At 52.2% G+C, this 15,689-nt stretch overlaps 1 protein-coding gene across 1 annotated transcript in view; it reads left to right on the top strand.

Annotated features, from left to right (window-relative positions):
- Window positions 1–878: 878 nt before the first annotated feature.
- The window catches only part of RAB31 (RAB31, member RAS oncogene family), an 83,664-nt gene continuing 68,853 nt past the window's right edge, over window positions 879–15,689 (top strand). The window contains exon 1 of the mRNA XM_032467339.1: window positions 879–1,068. Within this exon, the coding sequence (XP_032323230.1) occupies window positions 1,030–1,068 (39 nt within the window). The 5' untranslated portion in view covers window positions 879–1,029. The remainder of the gene's footprint in view (window positions 1,069–15,689) is intronic.

Below are 15,689 nucleotides of genomic sequence, written 5' to 3'. Positions count from 1 at the left end.
GAAAAACACTCTTTCCATCTGAAATGCCAGAAATAACTCAGGTACAGGTGTTCAAAAGGCTGACATTTCTCTGGAAGTAACAAATGAGGGGACCTGAGAGGATGAGATCTGTGGGCCTCTGTGGAGAAGGGAGGGCAGTCCCCAAGCCTCCCTTGACTGTCTCAAGCCGGAGCCTCTCTGTCTCCCGGGTAAAGAAGGAAGCAGACGCTCGGCCTCCAGCTCCGTATTTCTGGCTGCCCTTCTCGGGGCTGGGTGTCTGCCCAGGCAAGTTGTAGCATTTTCTGTGCTGAGCAAGGCAGCTTCCTCTCTAGAACGTGGTTCCCTTTTGAGGCGGGTATACTCCTGTTTTGGAGGGAGGGATAGACCGTAGCTTCTAGAACCATTGTCAGTTACGTATAGAAAAACGAGGTAGGAGCGGAGAGTGACCGGCTACGTGGGGATGAACCGAAGCAGCCCCCCCACTCCCGCCCCCGTGGTGTTAGGAACTGCGGTGGAGGGTGGGCTGCACAGTCAGACCCTGCTCCCGGTCCTCACAGCTCTCTGTTAAGTGCCACTGAATGGTGGGACTGTCGTTGGACTTAAGAGCAGTCCCTGTAGGTGACCTGGCCTGAGAGCATCACTTTTCCGAGGAGGGTGTAATCTGTGACGCTGCCAGTCGTGGGGACCTGTTCTCCTTGCACCCCACGGGCCTTGCAGCCGGCGGGCCGGAGGGATTCTGCAGAGCGGGGTCCGTGGCCGGGCGGGCCCGAGGGAGGAGCCGCGTGCCAGGACGCCGCAGGCCTGCGGTGGCTGACGCCGTCGGGGGCGTTCCTGGGAGCAGGCCGGCGGGGTTAGTCCGGCAGCCCCGGGAGGAGCCGGCAGCGGCCACGTGACCCACGGGCGGCGCGGCCGGCGGCCCAGAAATAGCAGCGGCGGCGGATCCGCCCGCAGGCGGCGCGAGGGGAAGGCGGGGACCCGCGGACGCCGGCTGGCGGGGCGCGGCGCGGCCCCGGAGGATGCTGAGTCCCTGCCCGGCCCGGCCCCGAGCTCATGATGGCCATCCGGGAGCTGAAAGTCTGTCTCCTCGGGGTGAGTCCTGCGCCGCCGTCCGCCGGGCCCCCGGTCCGTGCGCCCCCTTCTTCCCTGCGCGCCCCCGTCCGTGCGCCCTCTTAGTACCGCTCTTCCCTGCGCCCCCTCGTCCCCCTCCCCCCCGCGTCCTCCCGGCCCCGGGGTCCCCGCAGTCCTCCCCGCCCTTGCGCCCCCCGCCCCCGGGCCCGCGCCCACCGGGCCCGGGTCCCAGCCTCCGCGGGAGCTTTCCCACTCGTTTCGCCGCCGCCGCCGGCCCGCGTCCCAGAGCCGCTCGGGCCTCGCCGTGCCCGGGCCGGGCGCCCGGGACCCTCCGCAGGGCCGGGAGTCCCTGCCCCCGCCTCCGAGCGCTTTCTCCTTCGCCTTTAATAATTTCCTTCCGCCGGAAACTTTAAGTAACTCAGCCGAGGCGCCGAGTCCTTTTGCCTCCCGGGGGCAGTTGGTTTATTTACTTTTTTAAAAGCCCAAGTCAGGGCGAAAAAACGCCGGGGGCTGAGCGGGCGCGAAGGTGAAGAAAGGACGTGCGGTGGAAAACTGCGCCTAGAAAACTTCAGAGCTTCGGGTAAAGGCAGGTTGAGAAAAATCCTCCCCCGTCCCCCCTTCCCCTCCCAAGCCGGGTCCTTCTGAGCCTGAAGAAACGTGGAAGAAGCCAGCAACAAAGCCAGAAACAAACACCCGAGTGGTGCGGACCTGTCCGGCGCCGCCGGGCAGCCGCTCTGGGACCGCCCGGGGTCACTTCCCTTTGGGTGCCCACATCACATTCCAGAATCACTTCTTTGGAAAGAGCTGGTTTTAAGCCGTATTTTCAGCAGCGCTTGGCATCGGTCCCTAGTGTTTAGTCCTTGGCAGAGCTGGTCTCCCAAGAAAACAATTTCCGAAAAAAGCAGGGAAATGCTGGACCTATTCAGTTTGTCTCAAAGCAGTGCGAACTGGTCTGTCAAGGCTGAGGTACAGAAGCGGACAGAGAAGTGGTTCTAGGTTAGGATTGGATTGTTCTGGACCCAGGGGCTGTCTGGACTCCCTCTAAGCTCTTCTGGAACCCGGGGCCGGTTCGTGTTCTTGACTGTCTCCTCTCACTGTCCTTTGCTGTAACTCCCATTTGCACTAGGTAGTTGGGTTCATCTAGAATTCGGGGAATCGGGCAAAGGCCCTCCCTTCCCTGTGATCCTGGCACAAGCCCTCCAGCGTTCCTGCTGCCTCCTCGCTCAGCCAGGGCTGGGGTCTGGATAGGGTGCTGTTCTGGTCTTCCTCTGTGGACCTTTACCAGTGTCGCAGGGGTTTCGGTGTCTGCCAGGCTCTCTAACGTAGTCCAGACTTAAATTCCAGGAATCCCACGTTTTCCCTGTGAAGAGTCATTTCAGCCTCAAAGAAGCCCTTCAAAGACTCAGAAGGAAGGTCAGATCCCAAGGAATCCAGGGGCACCTTTGACGTGTGTTGTGTGTCTGGGTTGGCCTGGGGAATGAATGAAGTTGGTAGTGATTCCCACCCCCAGCCCCCAATGTTTTCTCCTTTGTCCTTTACTCAGGTGTCCTGCCCCATCGCATGAGCTGGTTTCCATTTCGCTGCTCAGGGATGAGTCTGTTTCCTTCTGCAAGGACCAGATCAGGTGGAAAGAGCCTTGCGCGGGGAGGTGGCAAACCCAGGTTCTTGTTCTTCCCCATTCACTGGCTGTGCCATTTTGGACAAGTACCTTAGTCGCCTCTTATATAAAATGGACCTCGTAATGTTTTTTCCTTTTAAGGCAGAGGACTATAGCAGATAATCTCCTAAGATACTTTCTGCTATCCTGTGATTCCAGTTAGCAAGCCTGGGAGATGAGAAAGCTGAAAGGAATTCCTTTACTTCTTTCCCTTATCTCTAAAAATGGAACCCACTCCTGTCCCGTTTTAGTGGCTTCCTGGAGACAGCACCTCCCCTCATTTGCTGGCCCCCTACAATGGCTCGGCTGGTGGAGTTGAGCTTGGAAGGGAAGCACAGCGCCGAACCAGTGCAGGAAGGTGTTTCTGGGCATGCGGACACCTTGAAGCTTCAGTCATTTCACACCGTATCTGTGGCCTTGTTTTGAGAGTGGTTCTAGGTTTCAGTCTTGTTTAGGTCAGAAAACATCTTATTTGAAAGATTGAAAGAGCCGGTGACCTTAATATCACACTGAGTCATATTTAGGTCCCCCCTGTCTGGCTGGTCCTCTCCTGGGCGAGATGTGTGTGACATGCTCTGTTCTTAGCTGCTCATCCAAGCACGGCGATTCTCTGGGTGAGAGGGCGTTTGGATGAGGCCAAAGCCACTGTAACTGCTGGGTTTACTCTCTTGAGTGGAGAGAGAGCCCTGTGGGTCTGTGGCTGGAGGAGGCAGTCAGTGCCAAGTCCAGAATCCTCTCAGGGTTTTGACAGGAGCCCTGGCTGTCTCCTTTGTTTGTGTTTGTTTGTGGTTTGAGAGGCCCATCCCTTCTGGGTTAAGTCTTGCATGCAGCTATCACTCAACTTCCTATTTTTTTGGCCCCTCACGCCTTCCTGAAATCTCGGTATGACCCTGACCCTAGCAGCCACACCCCGGAAAGAGCCACTTCCTGTTGGGCCCCTTGAGAAGGAGATAGGAATGCAGACCACTTAGCTGAAGTCTTGCTCACTCCCTAGAGAGGCTGAGGGGCAGGCCCTTTTGTGCCTGGTCGATTGTCCCTGTTGCTCAGTGATTACCTGGGGACGTGTTTCCCATGTAAGGGGCATGATTGTCTCTGGCGTGGGCAGAACAGCCTTCTGTCCCTCTGAGCTGCAGCGTCTGGCTCCCTGTGTGGATGGAGGTGCTCGACAGGAGGGTCGTTCACAGCAGGTGGCAGTTCCAGCAGGCCAGGTGACGTGTCCTCTACCTGTACCGGTGCCTTTCCGCACCCTGATGTTAGGCATGTCTCAGCCTCTTTTGTTGGGGAAGCGCCCCCAGCCTGTGGAACACTCCCTGAATGCTTTGTGTGCTTGGAAACACCATGGACGCGAGAGCTTTGGGTTCATTCAGGTCACCTATTAGAGATGCTCGGCTCTCCTTGTTTTCAGGGGTGGCCTTTGTCGTGTTTGTCTCAAGCCTTTGTCAGCGCCCTTTCCTGGGCTGAGCTGGGCTGTTGTGGAAGTACGCCGCGCAGGAGGGTGTTGACAGGGGTCCACACTGGACACTTAGGATCCACGAGTCTCATTCTTGCCAGTGAAGTGCCAATTGCCCTGCTTTTTGTAAAGCCCCGCTTATATTATGAAACATGTAGCTTAAAAAACAACTCTGTTAAAAACAGCAAAGTATGTTTTAAAAAAAGCTAACAAAAACAATATTGAGGCAGCAGCTGTTCCAGCCCCAGAGGTGGAAAGCTTCCCAGTGTGCATTTTTAACACACATCACCACGTGGCAAAGGCGGGGGGTGAGGGGGAGAGAGGGGGGACAGGAGAGGATCTTTCTTTTATTTTATTATTTCCTCTGGGTGTGTACACTTAAAAACTGCTTCCGGATGGGATCCCAGAGAGATTTATATTTGAACTTCGGTTGTCTTGACCACAGTCGAGCGATTTCTGCCGCTTCCTCGGCAGCGGAGCGGCTCGGGTGAAAGATAGCAGTACGCGGCTTGGTGAAATCGCTGTTCGTGGCCTTTGCTAGAGTCTGGATGGGGGTTAGTCTCACAGCAGCCGAACACCTGGAATTCGCTGTGACATCTGGGCAGTGGGGACGTCAGATGTGGACAGGGCCTTCAAAGCCAGGGCTGTGTGACCCCCGGGACCGCTCACAGCCACGCAGCTCTGTCCAGGCTGTGGGCCCTGTCTTTAGCAAGGGTGAGCGTGGGTTCCTGAATCTGTTTGTTTCTTACATGGTTCCTCTATTAAATTGAAGCCCTGTGGATGGTGTGGGTCAGCGTCGGGGATTCTGGGGTGTGAGTGGATAGCAGGGTGCAGTGGGGTGTCTCCGGCCGTGCCAGCATGGAGTGGCACCGAGCACCTGGGCCATGCTGCTAGGACCCACCAGGCCCTCGTGGGCCTCAGCGTGGCCGCAGCATGCAGTCTCTCGCGTGGCATCAGGACCACTCGTGGGGCATTTTCAGACTCCTCATGGTCCCTCCCCACCCCTCGTCTGCAGCTCTCCCGCCCTCAGCCTCACCTCTGCCCCGGCGCAGTGTCCCTGTTTCGGTGAGTGTTTTACCCCTCAGATCCACTCCAAGACCGTAGCCGTTGGAAAATAGAAAACTGCATCTTAAGGTGCCAGAACGTGAAAAGGTTCCGAGCTCACGCGTTAGAAGAGGTCCAGATCCAGTTGCGTCCAGCAGGTTGGACTAATTTCAGTGCTCGTGTGCCTGCACACGTTACCCTTTCATTTGCTTTGGTTTTTATAATTTGTAATGTGTGTTTGAAAATGGGACAGGCTTCCTTCACACTGTCATTCACCAATTACCGAGTGCTTCTTCCATGCTGGGAGCTGTAGGCGGCTGCGGGTGGAAAGGACGGCCACCATCCCTGCCTTCAAAGCACTCTGCCTTTCCCGGAAGAGGACACGATGACACGATGACCTAAATGCCGTCACCTGTATTCCGGTGCCAGCACTCACCACGGAGCCATGCACAACAGAAGAGACAGAATGATGATAAATATGGGCTGTCGTCCGTCTGTTATTAGATGTGAGGACAGGTGAGGGGCAGAGGCTCTGTTTTTGCTCAGGGTCTGTTTTGCGGACCTGCTGTGGATGAGGAGCTGTGTTAGCTCTGCAGGAGGTGGAAAGTAGGCAGGGCGAGATCTGGTCCCTGTTTGCGGCTCCTGGTTGGGCTGGCGCACAGGTGCCAGCGTAAGTGGCCACGGCGATGGGGGGGATGCTGCAGGGGTCACGTGGCGCAGGGGAGGCCCGGAAGTTACGCTGAGGGCAGGGAGAGCTGGGAGCCGAGCCGCCCGGAAGGTCTCTCAGAGTGGGAGGGATTTGCACAGGGCCTTGGAGGTCTGGGAGAGCTTTGATGGGAAAGGAAAGGTGGGCGTGGACCCCCGGCGTGTCCTGAATCTCATGGTTATTTTCTGGAAGGTTGAGGTGGTTGGAGGATGCAGGAAGGTAAAGAACATCGCCCCCCCCCCCCCCCGGCTGATGGCCATCCCGTTGACCCCGTTGTCTCTAGCAGGGGTCTTTTATTTTAACTCCCTTTCCTGTTTCATTTGGGAAAATATCAAGCTTACAAAACAGTTGAAAGAGCAGTGCAACGAATGTCCGCGGAGCCGCAGGGATAACTCCTTGCCTCTCTCGCCCCCTCCTCCTGCATACAAACAGTACAGAATTTTTTTCCTGAACCATTCTGAAAGTCAACTGCAGACCCTATGACACTCCACCCCTGCAGACTGCAGTTGTATCTTTGACGGAAAAGGACGTTCTCCTGCGCACCTGTAAAGCCATCATCTCACCCCCAGTGTTGAACACAGCCAGGGAATCGAGCATGGGGTTCACACCCAGGATGCAGGCAGAGGTCACGTGTCATATTTGCTGCTCTGTCTCTCATCTAAAACAGTTCCTCTCTTTCTCTTTTTCTCCCCACCACAACTTTGGTGTTTTGAAGAATCCAGGCTAGTTGTCTTGTGAGAAGTCCCAGGATCTCAGTTTGTCTGTCTATTTCCTCATTGCTTCTCCCAGGTTGAGTGGTGGGAAGACAACATAGGTGATGCTGAATGGTCTGATTTTTTTATGTGCTCACGTATAATATGGGAATAGTCTTTCCACTTACTTCTATGGCCCTCATTCAAAAAACACTCCTAGCTTCTACCAGCGCCAGGCAGTGGTGTGTCTGAACGAAACCAAGGGCTGTGACCCTGTGGACCTCACGCCTTAGATGGGGCGGATGGGCGGGTCATGCTCAAAAAACCCCCGAACACCCCGGTAGTTTTCAGGGAAGAGCTTTTATAGAATTTGGGGTGAGGGCTGCAGGGTGTGGCTTGCTTCTGACTGGCTGGTGGGGAGGGCCTGGGCAGGCCCCGGAATGCTGTGCTCAGCCTGAAGTCGCCACCCTTCCCCTGGGTAGGGGCTCAGTTCCTGCAGAAGAGCTTGGAGAGATTGTTCTGTACTTTCCTTGAGGGGGAGCCGGGTCCTGCCCCATCACTGCACTGTGGTTTCCTGACTGCCTCGCCTTGTTTCTGTGTTCCCTCATCTCCCTAATTAGCAACTCTGAATCTGCCCCTTGGAACTCAGGGTAGGTCTAGGAGACTGAAGTTTTTTCTCCTGCAAACAAGAAATGGGGAATAGAAAGGGTTTTGTACCCGGGAGGGCCCCACAGGGTCCTGCTCAGTTTCAGTTCCGTGAGCTCTTGGTGGAAGCTGACAGGCTTCTTGCCTTTGTGCCTCACAGGTCACAGAATGTCATTTCTGACACATTGTGCAGATCAAGCGAGTCCCTGAGGCCAGCCCAGAAGCAGAGGGAGGGGAGTGGGGTTCCCCTCTTTGTGGGAGGAACAGCGGGAGTCCGTGGTGTTTTCAGCCCGACTGACGAGTGCACCGCACACAGCCCGGCGTCAGAGGGCGCGTCAGGGTGATCTCTGTTAGCCTCCACCCGCGGTGGGGGAGCCAACGCTCAGAGGGTCAGCTCGCAGCACAGAGACTCCCTGCGAATAAAGGACGTTTACAGCCAGGGCTGTGCGGCTCCGGAGCTGGTACACAGAGCCCCTTTGCTGGGCAGCGTACTTTGTCAGCCACGCATTTCTTGTTCAGACCAGCATGTAGCAGGGGGAGCACCGCGGGGTCAGTGGAATGGGGTCAATAGAAAGATAAAAGGTCTGTGTTTAAAAAATGATAATTCAACAATTCAAACCAGGTTTGGAGTACTCCCCTGGAAGAAGAAAGCTAATACCCACAGTGTCGGGGTCCTGGCTGGATGTGGGCCGGCGTTACCCGTGAAGGGGCAAAGTGCCTTGTCAGCAGGGAGGCTGGATGCAGCCGCGACACCACCACGCACAGTGACAGTGACATCAGTCACACCCTGTGTCTGCTTAGCACATCATGGGGGCAGCGTGCAATCTGTGCGTTGTGTCATTTGGTCTTTGGACAGCCCTGTGCAGCGGGTCCCCGCCCCTGGTTTGTGGTGTGACACCAGGCCTGGCAGGTCCAGCGCGTCCCTCAACGTCACAAGGCCATGCGAGGGGAGTGGCTGTGAACCCGGCTTGAGCTGTTGCCCATTGTCCAGCTGGTGACCAGGAAGCCCTTTGCTTCCTTTGCTCCCTCAGGGGATACGTGTTGAGCACCGTAACTGGGTTCAGGAAATATCAGTTTGCAAACTGTGATCAGTCAGTTGGGATGGCCCACCTGCTGGATGGAGTGTCTCCGTCTGCAGTTGGCCTATCACTGTGGCTGGACAGGCCTCCTGCCAGCGGAGCACAGGGGACCATGGTTCAGCCTCGGGCCGCAGACTTGGGTGCTGGCTTGATCGCTTACTGGCTCAATTCCCCTGGCCAAATGTGTAACTTCTGGGCCCGGTGTCTCCTTGGTAAAATGCTGCCAAGTTGCACGGGCAACCCTGTTAACCCTTCCCGGCATGTCATGTTGGAAATTTCTCTTATCTCCCTTACCTCCTCCCCCTCAAACCGTTTTACACCCTGATAATCTCCAGGCTTAGGAGAGTTTAAATAGATGCATTCCACAAGAATGCTGTCCAATTCAGAAGTTTCCTTTAATCTGCTTTGCTGTGGGGTCTGGCAAGGTGCTAAGTAAAAGCTTCTGATTTACTGTGTGATGCTGTAGACCATCCTTTTCACGACTTTGACCACGTTTATAACATACTCTTCCAAAAGTTTTTATAAATTTGACATTGACATTGTGTAAGTTTAAGGTGTGGGCGTGTTACTTTGATACACGTGTAGGATTCAGTGTAGCCATTGTTTGTCACATCACACGATCAGTATGGTTCTGCTTGTATTGGTTATACTGTGCCTTAGATCTCTCTAGCTTACTTACTGCCATTTCAGGTTTGTACCCTTAGTGATGTCAGTTTCATCCACCCCCATTCTCTCGTCTGCTTTTCACAGGTTTAGCTTTTTTGGACTCCACATGTAAGTGGTGTCATACAGTACTCACCTTCCTCTGTCGGACTTACCTCACTCGCCGTCCTGTGCTCAAGGTCCATCCATGTCACAGGTGGGAGGCTGCCTGCCTTTCTCGTGGCTGAATACTGCTCCATTGTGTGTATGTGCCGCGTCTTTCTTATCCATTCCTTTGTCCATGAGTGTTTGGTTTGTTTCCATGTCGGGCTGTTGTGAATCATGCTGTGGTGAACGTGGGTGTTGCAGATATCTCACTCAGATCCTGTTTTCATTTCCTTTGGGTATATACCCAGAAATGGAATTGCTAGGTCATATGGTAGATCTATTTTTTTTTTTTTTGCCGAACCTCGATATTATTTTCCAGTATGTCGTGCCAATTTACATTTCCAGCCCAGAGCACGAAAGTTCCCTTTTCGCTGCCGTCTCGCCAGCACCTGTTGTCTCTTGTGTTCTTGGTGATGGCCGTTCTAACAGCTGTAAGATGCTAGCTCACAGTGGTGTAACATATTCTTCAAATTTTTATATTAAAATATAATATTCATACAAAAAAGTGCACAAATCTTAACATAGTCCGCAGTGGATTTTTACAAATGGAACAGACCTGCGTAAATGCCCAGATCAGGAAACAGAATATTACCAGCCTCCCGGAAGCCCACCCTGTTCCTCCTTCTAGGCATTACATTATCCTTCAAAAAGAAAGGAAGAAAGCAATCCACTTTCTTGACTTCAAATATTAGAAAATTATTTTTCTTGTTTTCAAATTGTAGTGCATATACTTCCTGTAGGATCTTCACTATTTTGAAGTCCTTATACTGAAGAGGTCTTGTTTAATAGAAGTTCCAAGGACAGAAGCCACCCGACTAGTGGACCGAGAGCCACCATTGGGTCATGGAGCCCAGACATCGGATGTTGGCCTTGGCACATGGGGCTGGAAGGCATCAGCCGTCTGTGGTCACTTGCCCAGTGCCATACAAATCACGTCCTTTTCTGCGACTGCTGGGAGGTGGAGAAGGTTGGAAAGCAGTGTCTTAGGAAGTCTGTTATAATCAGTTAACCGAAATGAGATGCATTTTAATTGTAGATGAATATTAAGCCTTTTTAGAGTGCTCAAGGGTGTTTGAAAACTATTCTCCCCAATATTCAAAATATTGTTTCCATTTTTAATGAAGAAAACCTTGCCAAGATCAGTCTTTCTTGAAGTCCTTCTTAATGACTAGACAGTACATACTTGTAAAGAGTGAAGTGGTGCAGAAAGGTCCAAAATGAAAAGCAAAAGGCCGTCCTCCTCCTTAGTCTCTCATGTTTCTTGTGTTTTTTCTGGATGTGGTCCATACGCGAGAGTGTTATTTTCTTGCCTTTTTACCTGAAGGTAAACCTTGAGTATCTTTCCGTGTCAGTATGTATTGATCTACCTCATTTATTTTAAAAGTCACATAATGTTCAATCACAGCGATGTATCACAATTTACTTAATTGGTGCCTTCATGATAAATTTTTAGATGGTTTTTGTTTCTGGCCATTACAAACAATTCTGCACTAAAAATCCTTGTGCCTGAACATGTGTGTGCAGTGTCTCTGTAGGATACTTTCTAGAACAGAATGCTGGGTCAGAGATACATGGAAATTTATATCCTTAAAAAGATAATGCAGAATTATCCTCCTAAATATTGTACAATTTACATTCCCAGTAAGTATCTACGATATGATTTTCTGCACCTTTACTAACACTGAATATCATCAAAACTTTTTATCTTCGCTAACATTGTAGATTAAAAATGATAACCTGATTTGATTTCTTGCATCAGTGAATGACTGAGCATCTTTTCATATGTTTTTGACTAACTACAATTTTTCTTACCTACACATTCATGGCATTTACCTGTTTTTCATTGGGTTGTTTTTGTTACTGATTTGTGAGAACTCTTTGTATATTAAGGAACCAAAGTTTTTGTCATTCATATTGCATGTACTTTTCTTTAGTTTGTTGTTTTCTAGAAAGTTTCCTTTGTTTCCTGCACTTAGAAAATCATACCAGTATTTAAAAATCTTTGTTAGTCAAATATATCAGTCTTTCCCTTTGTGGTTTTAGTGTTTTATGTCTTGCTTTTGGAAGTCCTTCCACATTCTAATATTAAAAAAAATGTTTACCTGTGTTTTTATTTTACTCTAGTACTTTCATGTGGGATTTATTTCAGTACAAAGAGAGCCAGGTTGTGATTCTGGTTTTTTTTTTTACTCGAAATCTCTAGGTAGTTGTTTTAATGCTGTTTGTCCATTAATTTATCATTATTTACTGATCTGGTACGGTATTTTTATCATAATGGAATCCCTGTGTGTATGTGCGTCTGTTGCTGGGTTGTATATTGTTCTCTTAAAAAATCCATTGATTTCTGAGTCAGTCAGATTCGGGCAGATTTAGAAATTACAGAGAAGTTGGCTTTTGGGGGCCAGATGGTGCAGGGGGCCTGAGCACCCGGGGCTGCGAGGTGAAGCTGGGTAAGTGGTTTGCTCAGGGAACACACATTTATGGAGCCCCTGTTAGCACGCACGAGTTTTGTAAGTGCTGAGTGTGTTTTGAGTTTTGGTCTTCTGTGACAGTGTTCATCTTACGAGAATAATAATCTGGAACGTTGCATGTATTGAATTCATTCAGTGAATGAGAAATTTGAGGGTAGTTGAAAGGAAAGAGTGGTGATGTGAACTGAGCCCTAGCTGGGTGGTACCTGGCTTGGAAGTGCTATGGTTTGTGTGTTTGGACCAATTTTGGAAAAGTAAGCGAGCGGAGTGATGAGTTACAGCCCCACCACCTGCACCACTTGGGTGTTTTCCGTGCTGTAAATCTTTATATTTTTCCCCCTTCAGTGTTAATGGGATCACTTCCATTGGAGTTAGTCCAGAAATTGCTACGTCAGTGGGACTTGGGAATCTAAAAGTTAGGGCTAAATTGAACTTAGCGTGTAACACAGTCCATTTGAAATGATCCTGGAGCCTAAGTTCTTCATGTGTGCTGAAGAGTGAGCAGGGCTAGAATCCTCCTTCGAGACAGCTTCAAGCTCTCTGATACACGCCAGACTACGGCGGGCACGTCAGCCTGGAGTCCCAGCCCCACCCAAGCCCCATCCTATTTTCTTGGGCCCTCATCACTTCCAGGAGTCTCCCAAGGTGGGAGTGGAAAGAACTCCTGGGGCCCCAGGCTGCTGCCTGCCCCCTGGCTCCCAGCCTCTGTCCCTGCTCCGTGGGGCGGGTCCACGTGCCCTCCTGCAGTTGGCCTCCCCTCCCGTCTTCAGACTCACCCTCCCGCATGTGGATCCACACACGGGGATCCGCGCACACGAACACGACCGGTGAAACTGCATGTACGGGAAGCGGGCTCATCGGTCTGACGGACAACCCACTTTGGCTGGAACATTATAGCTTTGTGCTCTGTCCTCCTCGAACATCACGGCATGGAAGACGCCCTTGGCTTAGTTTCCAGATCTGATGTAGGGAACGCCTCTCACAGCACCTGGGAAGAAGGAGAGAGCCGTGTCCCCTCTAGGGAACACGAACTGTGAACTAGGCTGAGCTCGGTCTGCAGTTGGGAGCGGCGACCGGTCTGAGCTGTCTAAGCCACGACATTAGACGAAAGGGATGTGGTAGCTGTTGTCCTTCATTCTAGGAAATTCCTTCGAGCGATGTTTTCGGAGGGAGGCAGATCCTGCCTTCTGAATGAGAGTGAAAAAGGCCAGATACCCCTCTGGCAGCTCAGGGACAGGCACGTGACCCAGTTCGACCAGCCCGAGGCCATCACCTGGGGGCCAGGATGCGCAATGACCAAGGGGGGCTGTGCCCGGTGGCCTGACCTGGCCAGCCTGGGGTCGTGGCGTGGTCTCAGCTGTGACCACGACTCTCCAGTTCCCTGACAATCCTGCACGTTGCCCAGTGTGCCTCACGGCCCCCCCAACCCCATGTGTGTTCTCTGGGTGCTGAGGGCTCCGTGGATCCGCCTCCTCCCTCAGTGCCGGTCTCGTCCCAGGCCTGTGTCCACCTTCCCTCCTGCTTTTTAGCTCTAATCAGTTCGTTTTCTCTGGCCTTCAACCCGTCTCTGATCGTTCCGTTTTGTCTGTGGAGCCTTTTTATCTCTGTGGCGATATCTTTTCAGTAGATCTCTTTTTGCTTGAACGCCCCACAGGGACCTCCAACCATGCCTGCAGGCGAGGTGAGGTGGTCGGGCTGGGAGCGGGGCAGGCAGCCTGCAGGTGTGGAGGAGGGAATCCCTCAAGTGCAGGTCACGAGCAGGGGAAAGAGAGGCAGTGATGGGGAAGGGCCTCCAGGGAAGGTGTACAAAGAGGGCCCAGAGAGCCGTCCCTACGGAAGAGACGTTTGCAGAAGTCCTGACTGCACGGCACCTCCCTGGCCTTGCCCCCAGTGGTTCTGTGCGCCCAACCAGGCCCCGTAGGGATGAGGGGTGAGAGGGCACCCAGGTGACCACAGGGACGGCTCAGGGCCTGGAGGCCAGAGAGCAGACCCGGCCTCCGTGGCCAACACAGAGAGGCAGTGCACACAGCCGTGGGATGACAGCAGGGGCCTGGGAAGATCCCTGAGGGGCGGCTGCTCTGCGTTGTTCGGCTCTGGGACCCAGGCACTGTGCAGGGATGGACCTGCCATGTGACGGAGGGCCTGTCTCCTGGACCTCCACATCACATGCCCGGCTTGTGTGTGATTCTATTCTCCTTTTTAAAAGGGCGCTTTTTCTCAGTCGTTACCTTCTTGACGCAGAAAGTAAATAGTATCTTCTTGGCTGTTACTGAAACATTTTACTTTAAAACCTGGACCTGAATCTCTAGGACCTCGCCGCCCACTGTTCACTGTTGTGACCACCCTTTCTCCCGCTGGCCCGGGGCCTCCACGGAGGTGATGCGAGGAGGCGGGCTTCCCTCCTGTTAGCTTGTTGGCTGTTGGAACTTCCCAGTGTCTGTGAGCTTGTTTGTTCATTTAGAAACTCCTTGGCAGCGCGGGCCATGAGAATCGCGGCACCGTCCCGGGAATTGCTGGTACACGTTTGCCGGCTGTGTTGGTGTGATCAGGCACCCAAAGCCAGTTTGGTGGATGTTTCCTAGTAATTAGATTTGCCGAAGGCTCGAGAAGTCCTCGTGGGTTAGGCGTTCCTTTTCTGAAAAGCCTTCAGACTGTGGTGATAAATTTGCTTGAAAATGGTGCGTGACGTGTGCTGGAACACACAGGTCTATTTTAAAAGCACTTCACTCTTTTATGTGAATTTCCAAATCTTCCCCGAAGACTAAAAGGCAGTGTTTGGGGATGTTGGATGAGAGGAACAAGGGCTTGTTATTTTTGTTTTTAAATCTGTGTTATCTCTGGTTTGCTTTTTCAAATGTCTATTAAAACTTATTACCTGTTTACACTCATAAAGGTTTTATATGACAATTGTAAGAATAGGTCAGTGGTTTTATGTGTCCAGCAGAGATCGGCTAATTGGCTTTGAACAGTGCGCCAAGGTGACACTGTCGGTACTATGGCTCTTCGTAGATGATGAATTCAGCTCCTGTGACAAAGTCAAACACATTAAAAATGCCAGCCAAACGCCATAAAAAGCACAGGTCCATATGTCAGTCTAATTCTGTAGCAGTCTTTTTGTCAGTATAGCTGGTAATTCCATCTGTTTCAATTTAAGATGCTTCCCAGTCTTGCCTGTGTAGCACACACGCAGATTCCCAACACAGGTAGCATGCTAAAAGTAAGTAGCACCTATAACACAAATGTGTATTGTCTGTAATTTAAATCTGCACTATATTCGGTTGCAGTGGAGTTGCAGGGGGTGGCAGAGTGTAGCTTCCAGAGTTCAGGATGGAGACGGTGATGCTGGCTTCTCTTGGCGGCAGCCTGTCGTCTCTGTACTGCGTGGTGCTGGGTCTGCTGCAGCTCTCCACCAGAAATGTAGTGGCCAAGGTGGATTGCTTCTGTTATTCTGGCCACGGGATCCAGCAGGAGTCACGGCAGATCAATCTCAGATTGGTAATAGGTTGTTGAGAAGGCAGAAGGTGGCAGGCTGGAACAAACTGACCCATGCCTGTCATTTCATCTCAGGTAATGACGGTTGGTTATGCGCAGTGCAGCTGACATATGTAGCTGGAGGCACCCAAGCCGGGGGTCTCTAAATAGATCAGAGGGTTCCAACAGACACCCCACCCCCTTCTGCTTCTTGTAAGGGCTCTTCTTACTGAATGGTTATAAGAAGAGTTTTGTCTGCCCTCTTGCTAACCAGCAAGACAGGATTACCAACAACTTGGTCCTGGCAGGCAGCCAGCCTGCCAGCGTTTAAAGGATGCTTGCTGCCGTGGCAACCCCACTGGGCCTGAGGTGTGTGAAAGTAGGTGCAGCTGCTGAAGACCAAGAGCCGCCGGGCAGGGCAGAGCACACGGCCTGGTTCAGGTGACATCATGCCAGCCTGGACCACCGGCAAACACGGGCGGCGGCCAGACCCCCTGCCCAATGGCTAAATGTGGGTGAGTGGCATTTTCCAAAGAAGGACACTGGGAAGAATAGAGGCTTAAAGAAATGGGATTGTGTCCTCCTGTACGAGTGGCTATCATAAATTAGGATTTGGA

Source organism: Camelus ferus, chromosome 24 (genome assembly GCF_009834535.1).
Source record: "Camelus ferus isolate YT-003-E chromosome 24, BCGSAC_Cfer_1.0, whole genome shotgun sequence".
In the NCBI taxonomy this organism is placed as follows: Eukaryota; Metazoa; Chordata; class Mammalia; order Artiodactyla; family Camelidae; genus Camelus; species Camelus ferus.
This window is presented reverse-complemented; position numbering and strand designations above follow the sequence as displayed.